Genomic DNA, 19611 nt, shown 5'->3' with positions numbered 1-19611 from the left:
CGTTTCTGTGAATTAAACACGCAGTCATTCAAACGTGCTGCTCTGCTCTCATCACAGCAGCAAACAAAATTCCAGAGTCGGGCTTAGAAAAGCCACCTGCTTCAAACTGGATTTGTTTCAGCATGTAGTGACCTCTTCAGTCCTTCAGTGTCTCTTCACTTCAGCTTTAGCTTTAAGCCTCAACTCATTTTAAGCTTTCCCGTTAAGTTAGCGAATAACAACACGACTACTGTCTACACAGAGGAAGTATTTGCAACCCACCAAAAAGGTTTTACCAGAGAAAAAGAGGGGAAAGTGTTTTTGTTTTGTTTTTTACTTTTACACCAATTCAGGATTTTTTCTTCTTTTCTTTATTCAAATCAAGCAACAAAGTATATATCTCATTTACATTGACAGTTTTTTTTCCTTTTTTCCCCTTTTCCCTTTCCCTCCCCTCTTTTTCCCCTTCCCTTCCTTCCTCTCCCCATCCTTTTTACATAAAATATAATTACCATTATATAAACAATCATATCTATGTCTATATCAATTCACGATTTTTAATAATGTCAACTCTAAGAAGCATATTTGTTTACAAAATGGTCACAAATAACAGGAAAAGGCATTGATGTTTGCCAGATAAGACGATGAATTCGCCTCCTTCAAAAATACTGTAAATGCTTCAGCTAGAACCACAGTTACTGCCAAATGCAATAAATACTGAAGTACTTCCACAGGTAAGTGCTTACGAGCTTTATCTTATGATTGCCGATCAGGTATGCTTTTAGACTTGTGCTATGTTTAAAGTGATAAATGTTACAAGGTCAACAGTAATAAAATAGCTGGCTCCTTTTTTTTTTAAATGAAGGTGATACATGCGTGCAGCTTCATGCATACAGAGATGCTGTCTGACTAACAGGATATGTGTGAAAAATGTGTGAAAAGGAGATTAAAAATTGTGAGACTGCGACGAGAATTTTTGGTCAATGTTGCCACCTACTGGACCCTAAATGGCATGAATACCTCCAAATCACTTTCCTAAAACACCTGATGTCCTCCTGATCAAACGTTCTGCGTAATTAAGCCTAAAGTAAGAGAATTTAATGTTCACTTGAATGTATATTTATTATGATGAGACAGATTTTGAAGGATTTGTTTTTAAATTTATGATTAAAAAGGAGGTCCAATTAGGGCTGGGCGATATGACCCAAAATTCATATCTCGATATTTTTTAGCTGGATGGCGATATAAGATATATATCTCGATTTTTCTTTTTAAAGCCATAAGTTAAGAACAAAAAGAGAGTTCTTAGTCACACTGTGTCCCAGATGTCACACGGGCACTTTTATTTACATACAGCGTAGATATTACTCAAAAATAAATTATCAGCATATATTAAATAATCATGGTCCATAAATAAAAGAAAATAATGTTGTTTTTGTGCATAACAAAAAGCTCACAATTGTGCAGTCAAAATGTAAACTAAAAGACGCTGAGCATAATAACAAAGAGACAGATTTCACAGCTGCTCCACGTCTCTGAACAGGTGCCATTTGTGGTCCTTATACACACACTGTATGTATCACTCCGCGAGGCTCCTCCTCTGTAGCCGTAATTCTCCGACAATCCATCAAGCGGTGCAGCTCCGTAGCTTAGCAAAGTCATATTAAAACATTTTTTGACAGATTGCTGAGCGCTGTGTACCACATAAAATCGGTTCGCGGTCAGTAAGCACAACCAGAATTCATACATAAGGCGCACTGTCGATTTTTGAGAAAAGGAAAGGATTTTAGGCCGTGCAGCCCCTCTGGGCTGCATGTCGTTAGCGTGGTTAGCTCGCTAACACGTTGACGCCATCCAGCCCCACGCACGGTAACTCGCTAACGGAGATTTTCCGCTTTCATCTTGTCATTGCCTGCAGGTGAAGCTATGGGGGAGGGGGAGTTGTGTTCAGTGCAGGAGAGGCGAGGCCGAGTAACGTTGCGTAGAGACAAAAGTGGACGAAAGAGAGGCAAACCTGCGGCTCCACAAGTATAATTATAACGTAACATAGATTATATCGATATAAACGATATTGTCACATCTTATATCTCGTATGTAAATATATCGATATTTTTAAAAAACTCGATATATCGCCCAGCCCTAGGTCCAATATTCTAAAACTGTCTGAATTATGTACAGGCTTAATGCAATGACTAAGCACACCTGTGGCTTCTGTGGTTTGGATAAAACTGGGGGCTGCCAAAGTGAACTAATGAATTTAGTATTTTGATGAAATTTTAAAATAAAATGAAATGATGTTTCTCACCTTACGGAGCAATCAGACTCCTGCGTGGACTGACAACCAACTCAAACCACCAGCAAACAATTAGCTATGGCTTGGACTGAACCAAATGATGGGTGAGCACTCAGATGCTCTAATTAGTGCTGTCAAATCCGGAAAAGTGGAAAATAGCTATCTATGTGCATGCTGCAGGTGGGGAAAGAAAGCTTAATTGACAAAACTATTATTGCTACCAAGAAGCAGAAGACAAAACTGAAGTAAAAGGATTCTGTGAAGGTAAAGGAATCAAATCAAATCCATTCATTTCATTGAGAATTCAAATTTATTTATGTGGCTTTGAATGCAAACAACAGCTGCCTGTCTCTAATACTGTAAGGTAGTCCCTACAGTATTAGAGACAGGCCAGCAATCTGATGATCCCCTATGAGCAAGCACTTGGCAACTGTGGGGAGGAAAAACTCCCCGTTGGGAAGAAACCTCCAGCAGAACCAGGCTCAGGAAGGAGCAGCCTTCTGCCGTGACTGGCTGGGTTCTCAACTGTTGTTTGCATGACTGAGATGGTAAGAGCCTAATTAACCCCATTATACCCCAATTATTAGTTATTTCCCTATTAAAATCGTCATAGTCCAGTTAGAGCCAAATAAAGTTGGCACTGACATTAGGTTTGTCTTCACCTTTTCCATTTCCATAGAGGAAAATTAAAGGTATTGTGCTAAAAATGAAAGTAAATAAATTAATATAGCTCGAATTTTGTTGACCAAGAACAATAAAATGCAAAGGCAAACGCAAATACATCCTACAGCACGTGACATCAGGTGTGCCACATAATGTCTGACCTCTTGGACCATTTTCCAGAACATGTGATGAATAGCCACAATTGCTAACTTGCACATGTTAGACACTGTGGTAATGGATTGTCCTAAAAATCCAGTTCCTCTCCTGATGATAGAAACCCCTCTATGAAGAATCCCATTATGTTCTTCTCTCCCTTCCAAGGGACTAGGTCTTAGGTCTGGGATCGTGGATTCAGCAGGGTCTGATGCATCTCGATTTGAATTTTCCCATAGCTGATGTCTTTGAATCACAGAAGGCTGCTGCTGTATATGTTCAGGGTGAAGAATTTCACACACTTGGTTTAAACCGCTATTCTGATTATGCTGTCCTCTGCAGCTGCTGAAGCGGGGTTCAGGTATATGCTGATCTGGCAATGGTACCTCATGTTCCGCGTGTAAAATTTGGTTACCACAGCGAACTTCAGGTGCCTCGCATACAGTTTGGTCAGCAGTGGGTGAACGTTGGTCATCAAATCCCAACGTTTTTCTCATAATTTTGTGAGCATAAGTGCCCACAGTGCAAATTGCGCCCCAAACGGAGTTTGACATGTTTACAGATATATTTGCTAACTACACGCGCAAGATTAATGAAAACTGTTTTCTACGTGCGACCGTCCTAAAGGTAAACTGTGTTGAAGCACCTCTATTTATAGACTCATGTGGCAGAGATGGTGACGTCAACCGTCACGGGAGACTGTGACGTGCGGTCGACCGTCACGTCACAGTATCCCCTTTGAGAAGATCAAAGGATCAAAGAATAGCTCCGTGTCATTTCGCGCATGCTCAGATCATGCGCATTGAAATGAACGGGATATATATTTATTCATTCTAGATACCTTGCTATATAACAAAGGCGACTGCGCACTCAAAGGACAAGGAGAGTTCAAAATAGGGCTGTTCGATATAACGACACATATGGATGACGATATGAAAAAGTCTATCGCTTCATATTACGGCAATATTTTTTTCATGGTTTTTATGGCTGTATCCCAATTCAGGGTCTGCAGCCTTAAAGTACGCAGCCTCAATGGTCCTCAAGGGCCGTGTACTCAAAGACCGCTAAGGCCGGAAGTGCGAGGCTTGTGAAATGGGACGGTCTAGCCTCCGTTGCGCTGCCCAGGTTGCCTAGCAACCATGATAGCTGGAAACGTGTGGTTGACAGAAATTAAGGAGAACATATTTTGTTCGTTTGTTTGTTTCTACATGAGCTTTGTGTGATTTAATAAGTATCTGAGGCTGAGACCACAGGACTGTAAAACATGATTATTGCAAGAACATTTTGAAGAACAGCAGTGAAGTTTTCGCTAAAGCGGCGACAGATGTTGTCTTGGCAGGGATGCATTAAATCAACCTCATCACACAACTGGAAATGAAAAGAGCAGAATAGACAAAAGAATGACATTTTACATTGAGGATTTAAACTTTTGACATGTTTAAAGACACAGACTGGAGATAAATGTAAAGTGCTTTAACCCTTGAACAAAAATTCTAAAGATAATGAACAGATTGATTAATCAGTTAGTACAGAAAATAATAATCAGATTTAGAGACAAAAAAATCATTAGCTGTTTCCCCAATCATCTTAACAATTCTTACCCCTGCAGATGTCCCCAGGAATGGATCTCTCTTTAATAGGTCCACAGTACACATTCCTTCAGCTACCTCTCGACGTCTCCATGCAAAGTTTTTTGTCATGCGGTCTTTCACCAGTGCTGTGTCAGGATGTAGCTTCTTGTGCTGATCATTTAGCACCTTGATATGAGCATCAACGGAGGCTGCATCTTCCCCCACAAAGCACGAATCCTTTGTCAAAGCAGATATCAGTATTATCATAAGTAAAATCTGATAAGTTAATGTTACTCGAAATGCGGTAATTTGTACACCAAATGCTTTGAAAAAAATGCAAAAATGTTGAATAGGAATTGCAAGTTGAGCTGACTTTTGTTAAATCAACTGTGAAGTTCCTTTTTCTATGTTAATGTTATCTGTTAACATGTTTCTTTCAATTAATGTTTACTTTTAGCTTTACAGTGAACATAATAAGACTATATGTTACCTTAGCTCTTAGAGGCTGAGGGTGTGAGGACTTACGAGAGAGGGCTTCAGTCTCTTCAGACAGGAGCTGTTCGATTCCTCTGTGGTCCGATGTTTCTGCGTGCATACAAACTTTTCTTTAACCCGGTTCACTTCTTCGTTGCTGATTAGGGGAGCCCGTTCTGCTTTGAACTTTCTCTTGAGTTGGCTGTGCCAGGTGTCCTAGTTGTTTCAAATGTATATAAGTAGTTAATTATGCTTACTTTATATTAATATAATCTATAAAAGAAACAAAAAAGGAGAGGTACTCACATAACCATTTCCGTGTACATCTCTTAAGAAAGGATACTTCACAATCAGGGCTTTGATGACCTGGATGTAGTCTGAGTGGGTTGGGTACCTGTTTCAAACATAAGAAAAACAACCGACAGTACACTGATTACTCTTATCCTTTCCTGGGGGCTTTTCTGTTCTTCAATTCTTCTAATCATATTGTTATTACCGTAAATAGTATGTTGTAGACCAATGTCAAATCAATGTAGCTAAAGTTGATTTTAATTTTTTAAAAATGGGCGTGGACAAACAGCCACACCTCTCCCAAACTTCATTAATTAATTGACTGCAGTCCTGAATTATTAATTTACTCTTGAGCAAATTCGAAAATGAACACTTTGGATATCATAGTCCAGACAAGGTCTGGAGACACAGGATGTATGGTTTTACCACTATTTCCAGTTCATTGGAACCGTGTGTCACGCCAGACTCGAACGCTGGTCTCCAGATTGGGAGGCAGATGGGCTAAGCATTTGTTCTCTGCCTCTCTTACAACAGCAATATTAATATTAAGAAATTAATGTAATTATTCAGAAAGGAACCCTTACATTGTGTACTATGACAGCATTTCATAAAGAGTCCCAATTATTTTGTTTCAGTACTTCTGTTCTTTCTAGACTGGTTCTTTGAGATCCAAGCGACTCTGGACATCTTGTGGGAATTTTGGAATGGAAATAACTGCAGGCAGTCTACGGCAAGAAGGTATAGAACTGCAATACAGTAGGAAAACAGCATTAACTAGCCATTTTGCAAGCACTTAAATGCATATGCAAATTTAGACATTTATCGCAACTTACCTCTGGTTTGCTTGGGACACTGGACCTTCAACTGTACCTTCAAATGGGTCGACCGGTTGTAAAGTGATGATGACTTCCTTGTAGCGGTTTGTGAAGTCTCTGAACTTCAGCTGCTTTTTGAAAGACTTGTCAAAAAGATATGCAACCATGGTCTCAGTGAGTCCACAGTCTACCGTCAATCCATCTACATCGTTATCTGAAATATAAAGTACAGTATGAAATAAAAATAAAACCATTTTCAAATTTAGTTTTAAAGTGACATTATGGTCAATAATAATAATAATAATAATAATAATAAGCTATCATTGTGAATCTGTCTATATTCCCCAAAAGGAAGTTACAATTAATTCTCTTGATTAATTGTTAATATAAATTAACTGGTAATATAAAAATGTAAGTAAGTGTCCCTGCGCAGAGCTTACAGCTCTCATATTCGAAAATCCCACTAAGTAGGTGGAATGGTACAAATGTGTGCCTTCCATTGTTTAAAATCCCTTTGAGCGGGAAACAAGTTAGATGCTATAAATTTTGCTTAGAAAACGATTTTGTTAATAGCTATATTTACATACTAGCATGTTTTGAGAAATTATTGATTTTTTTACATTGTTGTACAGGGTTCGTCACTATTTATTGATAAAACACTCGAATACGGCGGGCAGACAGACGTTGAACATTCCACCAACAGTCTAAATAGTCCACATTTGTACCTTTCTTTGTTTAAAACTTCGCTAACTGCTAGCTTTCGCCCATGTTAAATCTAGCTCTTCGGACTTTTGCTAACTCTACTGTAAATCTTTGCGCCTCGTCGTCTGACACGTCAATGCCTTCTTCCATCAACCTTTTAAGGAGCTCCTCCGTGGATAACCCCCTGAGAGTCATTTTCTGCGTCAACGCTAGTCAGCGCGGAGGCGGAGCACTCATCGCTGCTGCCTTTTCGGCCTTTGGGATTAATGCGCGTTGCGAACTTGACACATGAAAATACAACATTGTGGTATTAATGCGCAGTTGTTTAGAAACCGTTATGCTGTCTTGGCGAACTATATTTGTAACTTACAAAATGTAGTCACCGTAACATAAAAATCTGCTTGACATTTTAACTTCCAAAGAACCTCGGTTTAACTTGATGTTGCAAATTCCATAAAAACCTCACAATTAATGAACAATTCTAGGATGTAGTTAAAGCACAAAAGCAAATGGCCAAACATAACAGTAAAATGATTTCACGTTTTTGAAAGATTTAAAACATTAAAAAATTATAACTGGAACTTAATAAAATGGAAATGGACCAGTTTTTTTTTAACATCATTTGGTTGTGCCTGCATGTCATTGTGTGTGTGTGTGTTTTTTAATATAATTTAACATAACTTACACAAAGGTAGGTTACAGATATTCTTTGCATCATAGGATAATTTACGTACAGAGGAGAGGACCAACAGATTTGATTATAACATGTAGCTTTTATGAGCACACTCACATCTCATATGAATTTTACAATTAACCAGGCCCATCCAGATTTTCCCATGCTGACCCATTACCACATTCTGCCCCTGTCACTGCAGTACAGGTCAAAATGGTACAGATTTGTACTTTATTTCAAATTGAACCTTTAAAGGGGCATTTCTGGACTTTTAAAGACCAGTATTGTACTTTTAAGGGAACATTTTAAAAAAAATTTACCTATAGGTACAAAAATGTTCTTCTCTCGTACCTCTATTGGGACAAATAGCCACAATTGCTGACTTGCACATGTTAGACACTGTGGTAATGGATTGTCCTAAAAATCCAGTTCCTCTCCTGATGATAGAAACCCCTCTATGAAGAATCCCATTATGTTCTTCTCTCCCTTCCAAGGGACTAGGTCTTAGGTCTGGGATCGTGGATTCAGCAGGGTCTGATGCATCTCGATTTGAATTTTCCCATAGCTGATGTCTTTGAATCACAGAAGGCTGCTGCTGTATATGTTCAGGGTGAAGAATTTCACACACTTGGTTTAAACCGCTATTCTGATTATGCTGTCCTCTGCAGCTGCTGAAGCGGGGTTCAGGTATATGCTGATCTGGCAATGGTACCTCATGTTCCGCGTGTAAAATTTGGTTACCACAGCGAACTTCAGGTGCCTCGCATACAGTTTGGTCAGCAGTGGGTGAACGTTGGTCATCAAATCCCAACGTTTTTCTCATAATTTTGTGAGCATAAGTGCCCACAGTGCAAATCGCGCCCCAAACGGAGTTTGACATGTTTACAGATATATTTGCTAACTACACGCGCAAGATTAATGAAAACTGTTTTCTACGTGCGACCGTCCTAAAGGTAAACTGTGTTGAAGCACCTCTATTTATAGACTCATGTGGCAGAGATGGTGACGTCAACCGTCACGGGAGACTGTGACGTGCGGTCGACCGTCACGTCACAGTCTCCCCTTTGAGAAGATCAAAGGATCAAAGAATAGCTCCGTGTCATTTCGCGCATGCTCAGATCATGCGCATTGAAATGAATGGGATATATATTTATTCATTCTAGATACCTTGCTATATAACAAAGGCGACTGCGCACTCAAAGGACGAGGAGAGTTCAAAATAGGGCTGTTCGATATAACGACACATATGGATGACGATATGAAAAAGTCTATCGCTTCATATTACGGCAATATTTTTTCATGGTTTTTATGGCTGTATCCCAATTCAGGGTCTGCAGCCTTAAAGTACGCAGCCTCAATGGTCCTCAAGGGCCGTGTACTCAAAGACCGCTAAGGCCGGAAGGGCGAGGCTTGTGAAATGGGACGGTCTAGCCTCCGTTGCGCTGCCCAGGTTGCCTAGCAACCATGATAGCTGGAAACGTGTGGTTGACAGAAATTAAGGAGAACATATTTTGTTCGTTTGTTTGTTTCTACATGAGCTTTGTGTGATTTAATAAGTATCTGAGGCTGAGACCACAGGACTGTAAAACATGATTATTGCAAGAACATTTTGAAGAACAGCAGTGAAGTTTTCGCTAAAGCGGCGACAGATGTTGTCTTGGCAGGGATGCATTAAATCAACCTCATCACACAACTGGAAATGAAAAGAGCAGAATAGACAAAAGAATGACATTTTACATTGAGGATTTAAACTTTTGACATGTTTAAAGACACAGACTGGAGATAAATGTAAAGTGCTTTAACCCTTGAACAAAAATTCTAAAGATAATGAACAGATTGATTAATCAGTTAGTACAGAAAATAATAATCAGATTTAGAGACAAAAAAATCATTAGCTGTTTCCCCAATCATCTTAACAATTCTTACCCCTGCAGATGTCCCCAGGAATGGATCTCTCTTTAATAGGTCCACAGTACACATTCCTTCAGCTACCTCTCGACGTCTCCATGCAAAGTTTTTTGTCATGCGGTCTTTCACCAGTGCTGTGTCAGGATGTAGCTTCTTGTGCTGATCATTTAGCACCTTGATATGAGCATCAACGGAGGCTGCATCTTCCCCCACAAAGCACGAATCCTTTGTCAAAGCAGATATCAGTATTATCATAAGTAAAATCTGATAAGTTAATGTTACTCGAAATGCGGTAATTTGTACACCAAATGCTTTGAAAAAAATGCAAAAATGTTGAATAGGAATTGCAAGTTGAGCTGACTTTTGTTAAATCAACTGTGAAGTTCCTTTTTCTATGTTAATGTTATCTGTTAACATGTTTCTTTCAATTAATGTTTACTTTTAGCTTTACAGTGAACATAATAAGACTATATGTTACCTTAGCTCTTAGAGGCTGAGGGTGTGAGGACTTACGAGAGAGGGCTTCAGTCTCTTCAGACAGGAGCTGTTCGATTCCTCTGTGGTCCGATGTTTCTGCGTGCATACAAACTTTTCTTTAACCCGGTTCACTTCTTCGTTGCTGATTAGGGGAGCCCGTTCTGCTTTGAACTTTCTCTTGAGTTGGCTGTGCCAGGTGTCCTAGTTGTTTCAAATGTATATAAGTAGTTAATTATGCTTACTTTATATTAATATAATCTATAAAAGAAACAAAAAAGGAGAGGTACTCACATAACCATTTCCGTGTACATCTCTTAAGAAAGGATACTTCACAATCAGGGCTTTGATGACCTGGATGTAGTCTGAGTGGGTTGGGTACCTGTTTCAAACATAAGAAAAACAACCGACAGTACACTGATTACTCTTATCCTTTCCTGGGGGCTTTTCTGTTCTTCAATTCTTCTAATCATATTGTTATTACCGTAAATAGTATGTTGTAGACCAATGTCAAATCAATGTAGCTAAAGTTGATTTTAATTTTTTAAAAATGGGCGTGGACAAACAGCCACACCTCTCCCAAACTTCATTAATTAATTGACTGCAGTCCTGAATTATTAATTTACTCTTGAGCAAATTCGAAAATGAACACTTTGGATATCATAGTCCAGACAAGGTCTGGAGACACAGGATGTATGGTTTTACCACTATTTCCAGTTCATTGGAACCGTGTGTCACGCCAGACTCGAACGCTGGTCTCCAGATTGGGAGGCAGATGGGCTAAGCATTTGTTCTCTGCCTCTCTTACAACAGCAATATTAATATTAAGAAATTAATGTAATTATTCAGAAAGGAACCCTTACATTGTGTACTATGACAGCATTTCATAAAGAGTCCCAATTATTTTGTTTCAGTACTTCTGTTCTTTCTAGACTGGTTCTTTGAGATCCAAGCGACTCTGGACATCTTGTGGGAATTTTGGAATGGAAATAACTGCAGGCAGTCTACGGCAAGAAGGTATAGAACTGCAATACAGTAGGAAAACAGCATTAACTAGCCATTTTGCAAGCACTTAAATGCATATGCAAATTTAGACATTTATCGCAACTTACCTCTGGTTTGCTTGGGACACTGGACCTTCAACTGTACCTTCAAATGGGTCGACCGGTTGTAAAGTGATGATGACTTCCTTGTAGCGGTTTGTGAAGTCTCTGAACTTCAGCTGCTTTTTGAAAGACTTGTCAAAAAGATATGCAACCATGGTCTCAGTGAGTCCACAGTCTACCGTCAATCCATCTACATCGTTATCTGAAATATAAAGTACAGTATGAAATAAAAATAAAACCATTTTCAAATTTAGTTTTAAAGTGACATTATGGTCAATAATAATAATAATAATAATAATAATAAGCTATCATTGTGAATCTGTCTATATTCCCCAAAAGGAAGTTACAATTAATTCTCTTGATTAATTGTTAATATAAATTAACTGGTAATATAAAAATGTAAGTAAGTGTCCCTGCGCAGAGCTTACAGCTCTCATATTCGAAAATCCCACTAAGTAGGTGGAATGGTACAAATGTGTGCCTTCCATTGTTTAAAATCCCTTTGAGCGGGAAACAAGTTAGATGCTATAAATTTTGCTTAGAAAACGATTTTGTTAATAGCTATATTTACATACTAGCATGTTTTGAGAAATTATTGATTTTTTTACATTGTTGTACAGGGTTCGTCACTATTTATTGATAAAACACTCGAATACGGCGGGCAGACAGACGTTGAACATTCCACCAACAGTCTAAATAGTCCACATTTGTACCTTTCTTTGTTTAAAACTTCGCTAACTGCTAGCTTTCGCCCATGTTAAATCTAGCTCTTCGGACTTTTGCTAACTCTACTGTAAATCTTTGCGCCTCGTCGTCTGACACGTCAATGCCTTCTTCCATCAACCTTTTAAGGAGCTCCTCCGTGGATAACCCCCTGAGAGTCATTTTCTGCGTCAACGCTAGTCAGCGCGGAGGCGGAGCACTCATCGCTGCTGCCTTTTCGGCCTTTGGGATTAATGCGCGTTGCGAACTTGACACATGAAAATACAACATTGTGGTATTAATGCGCAGTTGTTTAGAAACCGTTATGCTGTCTTGGCGAACTATATTTGTAACTTACAAAATGTAGTCACCGTAACATAAAAATCTGCTTGACATTTTAACTTCCAAAGAACCTCGGTTTAACTTGATGTTGCAAATTCCATAAAAACCTCACAATTAATGAACAATTCTAGGATGTAGTTAAAGCACAAAAGCAAATGGCCAAACATAACAGTAAAATGATTTCACGTTTTTGAAAGATTTAAAACATTAAAAAATTATAACTGGAACTTAATAAAATGGAAATGGACCAGTTTTTTTTTAACATCATTTGGTTGTGCCTGCATGTCATTGTGTGTGTGTGTTTTTTAATATAATTTAACATAACTTACACAAAGGTAGGTTACAGATATTCTTTGCATCATAGGATAATTTACGTACAGAGGAGAGGACCAACAGATTTGATTATAACATGTAGCTTTTATGAGCACACTCACATCTCATATGAATTTTACAATTAACCAGGCCCATCCAGATTTTCCCATGCTGACCCATTACCACATTCTGCCCCTGTCACTGCAGTACAGGTCAAAATGGTACAGATTTGTACTTTATTTCAAATTGAACCTTTAAAGGGGCATTTCTGGACTTTTAAAGACCAGTATTGTACTTTTAAGGGAACATTTTAAAAAAAATTTACCTATAGGTACAAAAATGTTCTTCTCTCGTACCTCTATTGGGACAAATAGCCACAATTGCTGACTTGCACATGTTAGACACTGTGGTAATGGATTGTCCTAAAAATCCAGTTCCTCTCCTGATGATAGAAACCCCTCTATGAAGAATCCCATTATGTTCTTCTCTCCCTTCCAAAGGAGGCCTGTCTCTGTTCACAATTTCATCATGGTGTTCTGAGACTCTTTGACTAGGTCTTAGGTCTGAGATCCTGGATTCAGCAGGGTCTGCTGCATCTCGATTTGAATTTTCCCATAGCTGATGTCTTTGAATCACAGAAGGCTGCTGCTGTATATGTTCAGGGTGAAGAATTTCACACACTTGGTTTAAACCGCTATTCTGATTATGCTGTCCTCTGCAGCTGCTGAAGCGGGGTTCAGGTATATGATGATCTGGCAATGGTACCTCATGTTCCGCGTGTAAAATTTGGTTACCACAGCGAACTTCAGGTGCCTCGCATACAGTTTGGTCAGCAGTGGGTGAACGTTGGTCATCAAATCCCAACGTTTTTCTCATAATTTTGTGAGCATAAGTGCCCACAGTGCAAATTGCGCCCCAAACGGAGTTTGACATGTTTACAGATGAGGAGTTCTCTATTGCTTTCCTTAATTCTTGCAGTATTGTACGATTGAAAGACGTGATTAATTTATATTTGCTAACTACAAGCGCAAGATTAATGAAAACTGTTTTCTACGTGCGGCCGTCCTAAAGGTAAACTGTGTTAAAGCACCTCTATTTAAGGACTCATGTGGCAGAGATGGTGACGTCAACCGTCACGGGAGACTGTGACGTGCGGTCGACCGTCACGTCACAGTCTCCCCTTTGAGAAGATCAAAGAATAGCTCCGTGTCATTCCGCGCATGCTCAGATCATGCGTATTGAAATGAACGGGATATTTATTTATTCATTTTAAATACCTTGCTATATAACAAAGGCGACTGCGCACTCAAAGGACGAGGAGAGTTCAAAATAGGGCTGTTCGATATAACGACACATATGGATGACGATATGAAAAAGTCTATCGCTTCATATTACGGCAATATTTTTTTTATGGCTGTATCCCAATTCAGGGTCTGCAGCCTTAAAGTACGCAGCCTCAATGGTCCTCAAGGGCCGTGTACTCAAAGACCGCTAAGGCCGGAAGGGCGAGGCTTGTGAAATGGGACGGTCTAGCCTCCGTCGCGCTGCCCAGGTTGCCTAGCAACCATGATAGCTGGAAACGTGTGGTTGACAGAAATTAAGGAGAACATATTTTGTTCGTTTGTTTGTTTCTACATGAGCTTTGTGTGATTTAATAAGCATCTGAGGCTGAGACCACAGGACTGTAAAACATGATTGTTGCATGCTTGCATATTTCTGAAAACATCTTAGTGGTGTGGCAGCCATGGGTTGAGCCAGCCCTGCAAACCCTGTGGATGGACGATGCAGTGGACAGTGGGAGGAAGCATCCTAAAGCTCTCTTTGCAGACCAGCTTTTGCGATTCTCCACTCGCCGACCAGAAAAGGCAAACGGCGGGTCTCAGTTGCAGCACTACATCGTGCAGGTAGCTGTTCAGGAGACACTTGTGCAGCAAGTTTGGCTCAGAGACAGGTTCCTGAAAGCTCCCCGTCTGCACCTGTGCCTTCAACTGTTTCGGCTTGTCCTGCTTGTGCCGCCTCCTCTCCTTCTTCTTGGTAGACATCAAGTGTTGCCACACAGATATTATGTGGAGGATGCAGCAGGCCCCCACAACTTTGGGAGGAAACAGAGGCCGACCCTCAAGGGCTCACAAGAAGATGGAGTGCCAGCGTGTTTTGAGGATGCACAAAGTAGGATCTTTAATATTTCTGGCCTTTTCTGAGCTCTGGCTCTGCTAGTTTCACTGTTTCTCTGTTGGGGAATCCTCTCACACTCAAACTGTGAAATATGCTCCACTCCAGTCCACTGAATGGCTGTGGAAAATATGAAAGAGGACATAACTTTACACATTAACTTCTAACAATTTAAGCCCAAAGAGTCAGGAGCCTTTCGTTCAATAAGGTCAACCTGACAGAGAGAAATAGCAGAGCCTTAAAATTTTCCATGATAGAGGACGTTTGTTCTATAAATTATTACATTATTTCTCCAAGAAGGAGCTGAGGCCGCTTTTACCTTAATGCTACATAAAGTATAGTTGTGTATCGTTTAGGGAGTGGGTATGTTTTGGACAGCTAAACCTGAGGTTTCTTTGTGAGCCACTTCCCCGTCTTTGTGGTTTGTTGAAAACGAAATGTACAGTGGCTGCAGCTCCTCTCTGGAACCACGCTGTTAGACAATAACTAATTACATTATTTCTCCAAGAAGGCGCTGAGGCTGCTTTTAGCACGGCGGGCCTTCTCTATGCTCTCAAAGGTTGGAGTCCCTTGAGGTAACTGTAGACGGTCATTTTCAGTCTCCATGATATTCTCAGCTTCCCCTAAAGACATCATGAAAAACACATTTAATGGGTATAATTAGTGACTGCAATCTTTTTTAAAAATGTCATTAATGAATAACTAAACACAATATTTGTTAAACATTTAGATGCATTATTTGGTAAACAGTAAGGTCCATTTGGACAGAGACTTTTTCTTTTTTAGCATTTTGGTTCTGTTCATTACCACAATTAATTTTAAATATAACAACTTTAAATATAATTAACTCAGATCCAGTTGAACTGCCGACTGTCAGCCTTAATTCAGTGGGTTGAACAAAAAGATTGCACAAAAATGTGAGAACTAAAATGCAATCCCATCATTTCAGGACATCAAAAGTACTGGACAAATAAAATAAAATGTATTCATTTGAATCGTGCTAATGCAAGCGCCACACCTCAAATCAACTCCAGGGCTTCTATCTGCTTAATTGATAATGACATAACAAAGGAAGTGCCCACACCTGCCCATGAAATAGCCTTTCAGTCAAATGTCCAATTACTTTTTGTCCCTTTAAAAAGCGGGGGGCACACGTTAAGGGGCCGGAACTCCAAAACCTTCATCCGATTTGAATGTGGATTTTCTCATATGAAAGCTGGGCGTCTACACATTATATAGATGCCCATCATAGCGGAAAGTGGAAATTGTTTTGGTAAACAGACACTATTCATGTATTCAAATATATATATGGACCTAACTGTATATTAGAGCCTGTGTTTTCTGGATATAGTGAGTCTGTGTTCTGCTGTTCAAAGTAAAATAATCCTCTAAAACCAAAGCAAAGAATCACTATATAATGCTTGATAAGGATTTATTTACCCGTCTGTGCACCCTCTTTTTAAATGTTAAACAGGTTTCCTTAAGATGATGATGCCTGTAAGTGTGTAGCTTTACCTCTCATACGATTAATAAGCGTTCCATAGGCGCTGTCCATCCGGTAGGCAAATATGAAACTGAGAGGTATGATGGGAGCCAGCATGCCTGGGTTCTTTCTTTTAATAGCTCTAAAGAAAAATGATGATAAACAGAAGACAATATTTAACTGCAAAGATAAAAGCACAACACAGAGATGAGTCTGTGTGTGTTTGTGTCAGATCTTTGTGAGGTGTTAGAATCTCACCCTGCAGTTAGTCCCACTGTGGCCACCGCAAAGAAACTGCCAAAGTATTTCAGAAACTCTCTGGACCAGGCGATCTGCATCGCCATCTGCCGCTCTCTCATCTGGTTCTGCATCAGAATCTGGCGCTCCATCTGGGCACATGCACGCGCGCACACAGACACACAAAAATAAATTAAGAAGAAATGATGAAATAAAATTTTCCCTGCTTGGTAAGATTTCATTTTCAGTTATAATCAATTTCAGTCAATTACTGTTGATCAGAGCTGTAATAATCATCTGATTCATCAGTTAATTGTTTTATGAGAGTACAGACAGTTTAAAGAGATCTCCATAAGCACCAAAGGCTTAGTACTTTTTTAAAAAAAGCCCCTAAAAACTTGTAGGAAGTGTACATTACGTGAACAGAGATGTGATTAGTTGGGAGCACAGACTGAACTTCTATGTATGCTTGAGAAGTTTCTTTGGAATTTTTTTTAAGTCATGAAACTAAACCCTGGAATCCACTGCTGTAAACATGCCAACTACAAACACTACGCTCTAGGGAAGGAGGAAGTGACAAACTTTTCATCTCCACAATCTGGGTGTTTCGTACTCCTGACATCGACTCTTGGCTGTACACTCTTTAGGTTCAATGGAAATTACAGGAATGACTTCTGTAATTGACAGTGTTTGTTCTTTTAAAGCCAGCATCCGCTGAAACAAACTAGTGAGTAGTCTGAGCACACTTAAGGGTGTCCCCCTTTAACGGCCCATGTTGTGAATGAGTGAAGAATGCAATTATGAAAAGAAAGCATTTCCCGCTCCTCCACACCATGTGTATGAGCTGCAGGAACGGGAAATGGGGTGACACGTTCGCTGAAAGGTCAGCTTTCATGACGGCTTCATCTGGGTCACAAAAAAGGAAGTAAATGGAAGATAGAGGATGTTAAATTTGAATAAACTATCCTGAAACTCACTCCAGCATCTAAGTACATAGATGCTGCAGGGTCTCCATCTTATAAAAATGAAGCAGTTCAATATGCCCATATACACAAATACGTAACATAAGTAAAGATCACTGCACATCTTTGCTCAGCCACCAGTTTCACATTATTAGTTAGTTTGTCTCCAAAGCACTCAACCTGAAATGGCCCTCTGATGTACTCATTCCTAATCATGTCCTTCATGGTCACTCCAAACAAAAAAATCTTAACATCTTCAACTCTGTCACCTCCAGTTTTCCAAACCACACATCATAGCATCTTGAAAACCTTTCCTTTCAGTCTGCAACTATCCATCACAAATTACCGCTGACACTCGTCTCCACCCACTGTTACTTTGGATGGTTGGATGCTATTTAAACTCATCCACTTTCACTGCCTCTGCTCCTTCAATATTCTGCCCATCTCCCTCTCATTTTTGTGCTGATGCCAAATGACTCATGAGTGTTTATAATAATGAACACTTATAACAACAATAATAATGATAATGTGTCATCTACATTAAAGACTTCAGGGTCTTTGTATAACATTCTTTACCATTTTCTGTTTCTACAGGCTGTTTGTATGGGATAGCTATGAACCCATAAGTGATAAATTAGCCCTATTAGTGTAGATGTGCAATTCAAAACTAGACAAACATATCTGCTGGTGGGAATATCAAAAGGAAAAGATTTGGTTTTGGCAAGCTCAGACAAGCAGCAGACTGTGACTCTGGGACAGGACTGGAAAAAGCAGAAATGAACCAACGCACTCCGAGGGTGACATTTGTGAAGGGTGCAAGTATGAACACAAGGCGGGACACTAACTTGAAAACAGATGCACACAAATCATCATGATCTACACATTGGAAGAAGGAAAAGAAACAGATGTAACATGTGAGAAAGAAAAGCAGAGCAAATACATGCGGGAAATATGTGCAGCAGGTATTCCTGATGAATACAAAATATTTCATGTTAGGGTTTTTTTTTTTGTGGATTAAGGTTTTTTTTTTTTTTTACATGTTTGCATCGTCCTTTGAGTGCGCAGTCGCCTTTGTTATATAGCAAGGTATTTAAAATGAATAAATAAATATCCCGTTCGTTTCAATACGCATGATCTGAGCATGCGCGGAATGACACGGAGCTATTCTTTGATCCTTTGATCTTCTCAAAGGGGAGACTGTGACGTGACGGTCGACCGCACGTCACAGTCTCCCGTGACGGTTGACGTCACCATCTCTGCCACATGAGTCTATAAATAGAGGTGCTTTAACACAATTTACCTTGGTGCGTCTTCGGTAACAGCGACTTGTTTTTGCAAAGCAGGAGTCTTTGACAAAGGTAATACCTTTACATTTAAATAATTCAGGGAACATTTTTTTTCTTTTGACACTTGTCCCTGCAGCAGTTACAAAGTTAGTCAATGGAGAGAATAGCTCAGCGTTTAGAGGCTCTCATAGAGCAAAATAGAATGATTAATGCAAGGATGGACAACATTGAAAGGCAGTTCAGTGTACGAAAGAAAGAGACTGAGAATGTGAGGCGTGAGAAAGCACCACAAAGTGCTTTTGCCAACTTCGCAAGTAACGTAGGTCTAGGTCTAGGTCTAGGTCTTGCCATAACGGGCGCTATTTATTACCTGCCCACCTTGATTGGCTAATTATAACATAATAACTATACTGTGCTCTCATTTATGTTCAGTTTTATTTTGCCCTCACCTCCCAACCAGTCATGACAGAAGACTGCCCCACACTGAGCCTGGTTCTGTCACAGGTTTCTTCCTGTTAAAAGGGAGTTTTTCCTGTCCACCGTTGCTCATAGGGAATCACTTGATTGTTGGGGTTGAATCTTTGGATTGAATTTAATTGCCTTAAACTGAAAATCAAAAATTCAAGTGAGGGGTTGACCAGGGCTCGTTAGGTGGGTTGTTTTTTTTATTTGTAATTTGATAATTAAAATAAAGAAAAATTATATTTAAAAATATATATTAATTGCTCTGTGTGTTTACTTCAATGAAGACGTGTATTTTTTGTGATAGAAAAATATAAATTGTCCAAAATATTTGAGAGTTTTTAAATTAGCACTGCATGAGTTTAACTGTGGCACAGACAGCTGTCAATCCTGGTGAGTGAGAGTTCAACCTCCAAACTGAACCCAGTGTGTTACTCGCAGAATCACAGATTTACTCACATTTACTGATTGTTCTGTAGGGTCTTTACAATTTTCAGCCCCTTCAGGTGACTGTTGTCTTCTGACTCCATCTTTAGGGTTTAGTTAGATTA

At 39.5% G+C, this 19611-nt stretch overlaps 1 protein-coding gene and 2 pseudogenes across 1 annotated transcript; all 3 read right to left on the bottom strand.

Moving 5' to 3' along the window:
• Positions 1–4312: 4312 nt before the first annotated feature.
• Positions 4313–7136, bottom strand: LOC146628871 (sterile alpha motif domain-containing protein 3-like; annotated as a pseudogene).
• Positions 7137–9163: 2027 nt separating this feature from the next.
• LOC146628870 (sterile alpha motif domain-containing protein 3-like) lies at positions 9164–11987 on the bottom strand (annotated as a pseudogene).
• A 2897-nt stretch (positions 11988–14884) lies between these two features.
• Positions 14885–16502, bottom strand: LOC146628869 (plasminogen receptor (KT)-like). The gene is made up of 3 exons (XM_085358144.1): positions 16372–16502; positions 16146–16255; positions 14885–15253 (listed from the first exon to the last, which is right to left on the bottom strand). The coding sequence occupies exons 1-3, from the start codon at positions 16500–16502 to the stop codon at positions 15126–15128; spliced, it is 369 nt and encodes a 122-aa protein (XP_085214270.1). The 3' UTR covers positions 14885–15125.
• Between the last annotated feature and the right edge of the window lie 3109 nt (positions 16503–19611).

Source organism: Diplotaxodon limnothrissa, linkage group LG7, assembly GCF_057381915.1.
Source record: "Diplotaxodon limnothrissa isolate DT_005_m linkage group LG7, D_limnothrissa_male_GT1.1, whole genome shotgun sequence".
NCBI classification, from domain to species: domain Eukaryota; kingdom Metazoa; phylum Chordata; class Actinopteri; order Cichliformes; family Cichlidae; genus Diplotaxodon; species Diplotaxodon limnothrissa.
This window is presented reverse-complemented; position numbering and strand designations above follow the sequence as displayed.